The 11,159-nt window shown below is 37.1% G+C and overlaps 1 protein-coding gene across 7 annotated transcripts in view; it reads right to left on the reverse strand.

Moving 5' to 3' along the window:
- LOC121388619 (F-actin-uncapping protein LRRC16A-like) overlaps positions 1-11,159 on the reverse strand; it is a 98,901-nt gene extending 87,742 nt beyond the window's left edge. For all 7 annotated transcript variants that reach the window (XM_041520036.1, XM_041520034.1, XM_041520032.1 and 4 more), the window contains exons 1-6: positions 11,008-11,159; positions 10,748-10,845; positions 7,294-7,344; positions 6,937-6,996; positions 4,115-4,242; positions 1,378-1,546 (exon numbers count right to left, since the gene is read on the reverse strand). In XM_041520036.1, the coding sequence (XP_041375970.1) occupies positions 1,378-1,546; positions 4,115-4,242; positions 6,937-6,996; positions 7,294-7,344; positions 10,748-10,845; positions 11,008-11,044 (543 nt within the window). In that variant the 5' untranslated portion in view covers positions 11,045-11,159. The remainder of the gene's footprint in view (positions 1-1,377; positions 1,547-4,114; positions 4,243-6,936; positions 6,997-7,293; positions 7,345-10,747; positions 10,846-11,007) is intronic.

The raw sequence follows: 11,159 nt of genomic DNA on the forward strand, positions 1-11,159 counted from the left end.
CTGTACTAGTCACACATACAGACGTACACACAGACAGACAGACAGACATGGTGAACAGATATAAAGTATCTCACCCACGCAACTTCGTCCCTGAACATCAGGCTGTACACAGTAGTCACACATACAGGCGTACACACAGACAGACAGACAGACAAGGTGAACAGATATAAAGTATCTCACCCATGCAACTTCATCCCTGAACAACCGGCTGTACTAGTCACACATACAGACAAGGTGAACAGATATTAAGTATGTCACCCACGCGACTTCGTCCCTGAACGTCAGGCTGTACTAGTCACACATACAGGCGTACACACAGACAGACAGACAGACAGACAGACATGGTGAACAGATATAAAGTGAACAGATATAAAGTATCTTACCCACGCGACTTCAGTCCTGAATGTCAGGCTGTACTAGTCACACATACGGGCGTACACACAGACAGACAGACAAGGTGAACAGATATTAAGTATCTCACCCACGCGACTTCATCCCTGAACATCAGGCTGTACTAGTCACACATACAGGTGTACACACAGACAGAGAGACATCATGAACAAATATAAAGTATCTCACCCACGCAACTTCGTCCTTGAACGTCAGGCTGTACTAGTCACACATACAGGCGTACACACAGACAGACAGACAGACATGGTGAACAGATATTAAGTATCTCACCCACGCGACTTCATCCCTAAACATCAGGCTGTACTAGTCACACATACAGGTGTACACACACAGAGACAGACAGACATGGTGAACAAATATAAAGTATCTCACCCACACGACTTCGTCCTTGAACATCAGGCTGTACTAGTCACACATACAGGTGTACACACAGACAGACAGACATCGTGAACAAATATAAAGTATCTCACCCACACAACTTCGTCCTTGAACGTCAGGCTGTACTAGTCACACATACAGGCATACACACAGACAGACAGACAGACATGGTGAACAAATATTAAGTATCTAACCCACGCGACTTCATCCCTAAACATCAGGCTGTACTAGTCACACATACAGGTGTACACACAGACAGACAGACAGACAGACATGGTGAACAAATATAAAGTAACTCACCCACGCGACTTCGTCCTTGAACATCAGGCTGTACTAGTCACACATACAGGCGTACACACACAGACAGACAAGGTGAACAGATATTAAGTATCTCACCCACACGACTTCGTCCCTGAACATCAGGCTGTACTAGTCACACATACAGGTGTACACACAAACAGACAGACAGACATGGTGAACAAATATAAAGTATCTCACCCACGCAACTTCAGCCCTGAACGTCAGGCCATAGTAGTCATACATACAGGTGTACAGACAGACATGGTGAACAGATATAAAGTATCTTACCCACGCTACTTCGTCCCTGAATGTCAGGCCATAGTAGTCACACATACAGGCATACATCATCGTGAAACCGCCACACGGACCCTGCTCCTTGACCTCGATGTCACGCATCATGTCGTACATTGTCTTCAGTCGCTCCGGGGGCACTACGTCAATCTTCACAATCAGTCGCCTCAAAGGAAAGCAATGTTTTGTTTCAAGACATCTCGGCACATCTTTAATCTCAGACTACTACATGTACAGGTAAATGTAAGCAATGATATGTTCTGGGCATAAAGTATTCCAGCATTATGTCAGTGTAACTTACTATGACATAACCAGATATTGATCTTCAGGGGGGAGATAATTTAGAAAATATTTTTGGATTTTATCTTATAATCTTATGCTTCTGACCATACCTGACTGGTTTGAGATAATGTTTTCATGAAGCATGCTTTGTTGAATTAATGTTTTATGTTCAGGGTGCTCCATATACTTGTAACTTGTGTCCCACCTCTGCCATATAATCTGTTCTGGTATGTGAACATTCTCACAAGTGTCACACTAAATTCACAAAAAGACCTGGGCCCCGTTCCACGAAGCTATCTTAGCCCTACTATCGCCATAAATACCTATCATTGCGACCTTAATTTTTGTCTACGATCGCTAGCCCATCGCACGACGCGGCATAGCTTACTATCGTCGTAAATTACTGTGAAAATTTACAATAGGTACGAGGCAGTTGTAAGCCACTAACGTAATTGTCAAATAACATTTACATAATGATTTAATAATTTTTGAAGAAGGATACTAACTTATTGTGTAAAAACAGGTCTAATACATACCAAATACCTTTTATGAAACTCGTCGTTCCATGAAAAACATTCTTGGCCATACGACCTTCACACGAAAATATGGGAGATACATGTAACTCTCACGTATTCTGCATTAGGCAATTTTTGCTTAGCACATAACTGACAAAGTTACTTCATGGATGTTCAATACCAATGAATACATGCAAGATGTTCTGAAAAGTCGGTTACCAGTTTATTATTGAACTAATTTGCACTTCTTTGCAAAGAGGATCTTAATCATTAGCACTCTGCTAGCACTTACGACTACAATAAGGTTGCTTTGTGGAATAGCTGTAAGGTTTATGATGCCAGTTGTAAAACTCACCTTAAGTCACTGCAATTAACCTTAGCTACAATGCTTTCGTGGAACGGGGCCTACGGCCCACTTCCATGGTGATGATGATAACTAGTTTAACGTGCCTATATACCACTAGGGTTTCGAACACGCCCATCCCGGGTACGACCTCCGATAAGATCGGTGGCCTGACTCGGGATGGGTGAAAATGGGGGGGGGGGTGAAAATGGGCAGAATTTTGAAAATAGCAATTAGTAAAAAAGTTAATAGAATAAATTAAAAAAAAGAAAAAGGTTACAAGCCAAAAGTAAAAAAGAATTGACTGCTCGGCCAAATATTTATATAATTTGGAGCATTTTAGAAGGACAGTCCAAAATTAAATAAGAGAAAGAAGAGAGGATCGGACTATTTAATAATATTTTAAAAAAAGAAGTAATTTCGACATAAAATTTTGAACGCAGATCTAAAAGTTTAAAGTCCGATCGATATGTCCACGCAAGTGGCCTCGTTAAGGCCGTTTGGGTGCACAGCTTAAAGGGACGAGATGGGTTGCATCCCGTCAAGAAAACCCCTAGATTGACAGTCGATAGACGTTGAAGGTGTAGTGCTGTGCTGAAATACAGATCTTGAGAAGCCGGATCTGTCTGAACGATAGAGTATCAGACTAGGGTATAGTCCAGTTGTCATGGTTTGGTATAGTGTGCGAACGTGCCCGACTCCGGAGGATACGAGATGGTATCACTATAAAGCAAGGTAAAGTCTAGAAAAAGAGTAGTAGGGGCCGACCCCGCTTCCTATTTCTTCTTAGAGTGGAGCGGTCAATCTTCCAGTGCTGCTAGGACAGGCTCGGACATGTAGAGACTAAACGCGAACAACCGTGGCGTTCTGCAAAATGGCCGTCATACGAGTCACGAAAAAAAAAATACAAGTTGACAGTCAGACGGAGAAATGATGTGGAGGCAAGGAATCTCGCTAAAAGAGAATCCAACCTGGTGGTGCAGGCTGTCGAAACAAGAAGCGTTCCAGTGTTCAATCAGTTCCAATGGCCGCATACATCCCAGTACAAAACTTCATTTTGCTGACAAAAACAACGAAATGAAGGACTTCCATGGAGCGATCTTTTTGCTAGGATCACCATAAATGCATAACTACCTTATGAACTTAAGGTGATCTTGGCACTAACATTGCTTCATGAAACAGGGCTCAGATCAAGTATGGCAAGTGTGTGGCAAAGATGGCCACAAGATAAAAACATCTGCTGAACTACGACTATTTGGTGTCTAACATAATTTTATTAATAAAATTAGAGAGCAAACCCATCACCGCCAAAAGAGGCTCACCCTGCCCAGAAACAAATTAGCCAATTGCTAATTTTTATAAACTGTAGCCACCACATTTAGTATTTGGCTAATAAAATTTTGTATTTATATATATAAATAAGCCATTCAGTAATCTAACACAAATTTATTTCCAATTGTGAACCCTGGCCAAATAGGGCACTCCTATAAAAATGTAGCACGGGACCCTTGCATTGCTTTCATGTCATAATTGGGATAGAATAAAAAACTTTTTTTTTTTTTAAACAAAGCAGATTTTGCAGGAATATACTCACTCGAGAGGGAATGCTGGGAAAATGTGTTTGAGAGACTTTCCGATATGTGTTATCATGTAATCAATTTCATCTGTGTCCGGGTCGATCGCAAAGAATGTGTAAGGCTTGCCATCAACCGTCAGCACCATCTGTTATAAATAAATAACACATTCAAGAAAAAACTTAAAAAGTAAAGACATCAACAAAAATATCATATATTGACTATCTTCTAACTATAATATGTCATATAGGGCCTACCATATTATTTTGTTAAATACACTTATTAAAGACATCAACAAATACATTATATCTTTTACAGGGTCACAGGGAAAGAAATGTATTTTAGCCAATTTTAGATATGATGGGTATTTGTTTGAAAATTAGTAAAAAGTGGCTAATTGAAACATTTTATTAGCCGAAAACTAATGATGTAGCTACATACACTACATGATATCTATAAAAATTAGCAATTGGCAGGGCAGGGCTTCTAGATTATGGTAGCCCCACTTCTATGGCTAGTGATATTCAATGATGGGCTAGTAAATAACTACTAACGCCATGCCCGATGGCTAGTGAAAAAAAGAATCACCTGTTGCAGTTGTCTATTTTGTAAATATGAATATCCTGGCCCTACCACAACCCCCGAATGTTAGTATTTTTAAGCTCTGTCTCCCTCTTTAGGTGACATATCTGATTATTACTATTATTCAGTAAAATTGTATTAACTTAAAGTAAAGTAGGGCTAGTGAATTTTTAATTGGGCTTGTAAATTTTAAAAATCACTGATCCATGGCTAGTGGATTTCATAAACATTCTAGAAACCCTGTGCAGGGTGAACCCCACTTCTATCAACAACAAAAAATATATCCATGACAACAAAATATTACCTACATGTACATGTATTAAAAACATTGCTGGTCAACAAAAATATATACTGGCTAACTTCTAACTACACATATCAACAATAAAACACATACAAGGTAAAAAGAGACATACATACATGTATATATGTGTCTTAAAGAGGTGAACAAAACTACTAGCTTCTTGATTAGAACATTCCTTACATCTAATATAACCGTCACAACAGCTATACTGCTGATTCAGAACTTTGTAATTCATCTTTGTTTTGTACATGTATGTATACATGTAGGTATTTTATTGATCAATCGCAGAGATATTTGTTTTCAATAGCCCCAGGCTGGTTTCAAAATATTTAAAATAGAACACTTGTAGAGCGTATTGAAGAGCTTGATGAATGACTACCACTAACAGTATTGACATATCATCATGTAAGGGACAGGAATGTGCGCTTCACAACACTGTAGGACATTGTTTAATAAGTGACTATTACAGTGGAACCCCTCTAAATCAGACATCCACCGAACCAAGTTAAAAATCTGGTTTTGAGGGGTATTTGGTTTTGGTAAGTTCTGTTCTATACTTATAAATAAACAAGGGTACTGGTGAGGTACGTGATACACCCGTCAGGAGTTTGATGGAAAACCATAGCTATGAATGAATATGTTACGGGTATGATTCAATTCTAATTATGTGAAATGGGATGGACGAACAGTTTGTTTTGAGCTAACTACTGATGATACTGTATCCATTGGAGAAGGTGCTGTCTGATTAATGAAGTTATTGTTCTTTATTAGAAAGCGAAATTTTGTTTAGCATGGGTACTCTCGTGACAAATTTACATTGGCAGAGAAACAGTTTATGTATATATGCAATATTAACAATACAGAACCGCCAAGAAATTTGCATATGTATTGTCGGTGCTGAATTCCATGCTGGAAGTGTAATTATACTTTATGGACAGAACAAGCATCTGTATGCAAGATATGATCCAGACAAGAATTTACTGTTGTGTGCAGTAGACCATGAAAAGAAGTCAAAGTGACTTAGTAATAGTACGCGACACACCGCCATCTCAAGTTGTTCCTACATGTGAGGTTTGATGGTCCTGTATGCATCTGTATGTAAAATATGGTCCAAACAAGGATTTACTGTTATGTGCAGTAGACCATGAAAAGTAGATCACAGTGACCTAGTAACAGTACGTAACATACCGCCATCCAAGTTGTTCCTACATGTGAGATTTTATGGTCCTGTATGCATATGTACACAAGATATGAAACCTCCTGCACCAAGAACATTTTCTTTTATTAATATCTTTTCCATGTAAGCCGACCTAACCCCCTTAAAAACCTTTCTCGCCAGTCTAAACACCCCCTGCACAATTTCCTGTAACATGCATCTGAAAAATTCTTATTTTGAGGGAATTCTGGTTTACTGATTCATGACCCAGTTTGAAGGGGTTTCACAATAATATGAAATATCTAATTTGTGGAAAGTATGACACCTGATATAAAGTGTGTAGATGGCGGGAGGGGTTTACTTTAGAAATATATCAGCCGTAACAAGGAAATACCCTTTAAATTAACTAAAAGATAAATTTATCACTGAAGAGTGTGGTTACTAAATTTGTCACATCCATGATACAGTGAAACCTCTGAAAACCCTCTATAAACTGGAATCCCCTCAAAACTAGACATTTTTCATGGCCCCTTTTTAAATATCGGTACAGAAGGGAACCTCTCTAAACCGGATAACTCTTAAAACTGAATTTTTTAATTGGTCCTGGGGGTGTCCGGTTTAGAGGAGTTTCACTGTATAGCTATTAAAACCCCCCAAACAGTACTTCTAAAAATAGTATGTACCTATTAATGTACCAGTATGTGATTGTCTCAATTCCCACCACACCCCCGCCATTTTGCAGTTAACGAATAAACTTAGAAAAAACATTCTTCAACCGATGTCCTGCAGCAGAAGTCACTTACTCGATTTGGTTTCCTGCTTTCTAGTGCTTGAATGTCCAAGAAGTGAAAGCTTTGTTCTTGCTGAAATAACAATTCAGATAAAAAAAAAACATTACACTGGTTAGCTATTGTTTATATTAAGAAAGGATTTTTTAAAATATGATGTGTTTTAACCAGACTGACCACTTCTGTTTAATATAATTATTCATGAATATAATTAAAACAATTACAAAAAAAAAACTATATATACACTGTACATGTATGTACATGTACCAACTCTCAGGTAGAATGGTAGGATGATGTCACTGAATGGACTGGAACACTTTATATGATATTTATCATTGTAATAGAGATCTGTATTGTTTATTGAGTACTTACCCGACATGGTACTTTTGCTGCCATAACATAAAGGCGGCATGGTGAAAAGGCCTTAAATTGAGAAAAACAAACATTTAAAAACAAACATTTACATATATAACAGATAAAATTTGTAACATTACATGTACTTTTAAAAGATCAACAAATGTATGTTTTGGTTACTAACACCACTACAGCACATTGATTAATTAATCATCAGCTATTGGATGTCAAACATTTGATAATTCTGACTCATAGTAATTTCAGGAAACCTTCTACATTTTCCATTAGTAGCAAGGGATCTTTTATATGCACTTTCCCACAGACAAGAAAGCACATACCATAGCCTTTGAACAATTGTGGTGCACTGGTTGGAACGACAAAAAACCCAATCAGTTGAATGGATTCACTGAGGTGGTTCAATCTTGCAATGCAAGCACCTCAGGAGAGCACTCAACCGACTGTATTATCAATATCCAGGGAACATTTTGTTTAGAAATGTCGCAATTTGCAAAAAATCTACATGCATGTTTAAGAGATGGTTACACAATCCTAAATGGTAAATATTAGTTGCTAGTCAATTTTCAATCCATTAACAACTGTTGCCTTGCTAATTAAAAATTTTAAAACAAAATATTCTCTGATATTATAATTCACAAAATGTTTTAAACATTGTTTCCACTGAAACCACCTTAAAATTAAAGGCATATTGTCACAGACCACTGACCTATTTAATGGTCTAACAAAGTATTACCTGAACAAAAGTAATTCGATTTGTCCCTAAATGTACTTTATTCAACCATCTTCGTAACCACCATACTCCCATTTATTAATGATATTTTAAAAACATAATTGAATTATGGCAATGGTCCATAATTCAAAACTAAAATTGCCGAGAGGGTTGACATGGATTTCATTCCATCATGGTTCAGTTAAGGTGATGTGACAGCTAGATTTGGTTTCCAACAATTAATGTAATTTTTATTTATTGTCCATTTTTAGAGAAATAAGGTCCTTAAATCCATGACAGTATGCCTTTAAGTTTACATTAAACTGATTTATTTAAATATTCGACATTTCATCAGTGTAAATAAACAAACTGGTGGGAATACAGTATAAAATAAGAGAAAACTTCATGATATGAAATACATGTACATATTAATACATATCTGTGTAAATACATATATCATGACTGAAATGCATACATGTGGCTACATCCAATGACACCGGACTCGGTGGCGTCGTGGTTAGGCCATCGGTCTACAGGCTGGTAGGTACTGGGTTTGGATCCCAGTTGAGGCATGGGATTTTTAATCCAGATACTGACTCCAAAACCTGAGTGAGTGCTCTGCAAGGCTCAATGGGTAGGTGTAAACCACTGGCACCGACCAGTGATCCATAACTGGTTCAACAAAGGCCATGATTTGTGCTATTCTGGCTGTGGGAAGTGCAAATAAAAGATCCATTGCTGTCTGTCATAAAAAAAAAGTAGCCTATGTGGCGACAGTGGGTTTCCTCTAAAAACAGTGTCAGAATGACCATATGTTTGACATCCAATAGCCGATGATAAGATAAAAAATCAATGTGCTCTAGTGGCGTTGTTAAATAAAACAAACTTTACATCCAATGACAGACTATTGACAGGCAGCTTCTTCAATGAGGACAAAAACAAACAAATCTGCCCTATCAAGATCTCACAGGCAAGCTACACAGTTGGTTTTTACTTCCTCATCGCCACGGAGAGCAGGTAACCCACACCCTCAGCTCAAGACCTGAGATAAACATTAATCACTTGTTATTGTCAAACCAAATACGACCCTTCCACAGGTAACCGTTATCTTCAGCCAATTTACTCATCAAACAGTTTCTTATTTGTTACATACATGTACATATTACATAATCAAATTAAAAAATATTAATAATAATAATAGTAAAAACAATATTGTTTCATTACTTCAAGAAGCAATGCATCAAAAAGATATTTACTCTGTAAACCTTTTTTTAAAAATATATTTTGCAATGTCATACTGTAAGTAGTTGATGTACCCTGTACATGTCAATACGTAAATACATGAATACATTATACTACAGTACATGCTACACATTAAATCATAAATACAGCATGTTCCATCATTCATATGTACATCTAAAGGGAAGGAGTGGGATGTAGCCCAGTTGTAAAGCGATTACCTGATGCACAGTTGGTCTAGGATCAATCCCAGTCGATGGCCCATTTGGCTATTTCTTGTTGTAGCCAGTGCACCATGACTGGTATACTAAGTATATATATATATATATATATATATATATATATATATATATAGCAACGGTTGTGGTATATACAATCCTGTCTGTGGGATGGTGCATATAAAAGATCCCTTGCTACTAATAGAAAAATATAGGGGATTACCTCTCCAAGACTATATATGTCAATTTCCCCAATGTCTGACATCCAATAGTTGATGATTAATAAATCAATGTGCTCTAGTGGTGTCGTTAAACAAAACAAAACTTTTAACTTTACCTACCTGGAATATTTAGTTTTTAAAATTTTGATTTTAAAACAAGTTGGTGATTATCAGTTGGACTAGTTGTTTAACATTAAGAATTGTGCAGTGATCTCTGAAATTTGTGCATTGAATTATGAACAAAATGTTCCCTGAAGGACAGTTAATTGCCAAATACAAATTAAAACTGAATTCAGCAAATATACATGTACATAGTATGTACTTCATAATAAATTCACAAAAACACTAATTGGAACATTGATGTTTTTAATTAGAATTTAGCCAACTGCATTTATTTGTCTAAAACAAACTTAATAAAGCTATTTGTTTTCAAAGACAATTTACCAAATTACCAACACATAAACACTAACTTTAGTAGTTCGTCATAAACCCAGCCCACCCCACCAAACACAAATCTTTGTCTCTCACTGTGTCCCAATAAACTCATGTAGACATTCCTATGAGTCATTCTTTTCAGCCATAATTGTTTTTCCTTCCTTTTTGTTGCAATAAATATGTCACTGTTTTTAAAGGCCACAGTCCACCCCACTATGTTGTCACATCATGCAATGAAGAACAAACTGACCTGGATTAAGTACTAATTATCCAACTGTATTAAGAAACCATTTTAAATACTTCATAAGGTGGCTGTATAACACTGTGTATAAATATAAAATAATTGCCAGCTGACAGTGTAATAAAATGTATGGTGAGTCCCAGCTAGTTACATTTGATAATCATAAATCCTAAATTTATTTTATTAAAGACCCTTTAGGCACGTTTGACTGAAGGTGGTGATGAAGCATGTGATTAGGTGTGCTGTTTTTGCATGTTCAAGTTCAACTAGGAAGTGAATGAACACCTTACCTTGGTAAGAATGTCATGGTCTATTGATAACACTGACAGCACATGTAACTACATACTTTAGTTTATATTTAGCATTCCAGCAAGTTTAATTTACAACCTACCAAAATCTTGTTTTCTAACTTGTCAGTGCGAACTTCTTGTCTAACCATTCGCTTGATGTTGATTTTAATTCGTCTGTCGAACACATCGCGAAAACTTTCTGAAAACCATAAAACAAGGAATGAAAATTAATGTAATAAATAAAAATAAAAATAAAATGTTTTAACTTCGGCAGGTGGTTTTGAAATGAGGCACAAAAATACAGGAAGTAGGGGGCCTAAATGTCCCGTCGGGATTACTAGTCATTTATATGGCGTCTTACCTAGTATATCTCGCGGGATATTATTTAAAGCTGCCATCTTCTACTAAGAAATGCTTCCAGATGGGTTGCTATCCAAATGGGGAACGTAGGCTCGTTCCCAGACGAGCTAAAACGATCTAGCTGTTGAGGGAGTATCCTCAACACAGCGCCAT

Source organism: Gigantopelta aegis, chromosome 14 (genome assembly GCF_016097555.1).
Source record: "Gigantopelta aegis isolate Gae_Host chromosome 14, Gae_host_genome, whole genome shotgun sequence".
Classification (NCBI taxonomy): domain Eukaryota; kingdom Metazoa; phylum Mollusca; class Gastropoda; order Neomphalida; family Peltospiridae; genus Gigantopelta; species Gigantopelta aegis.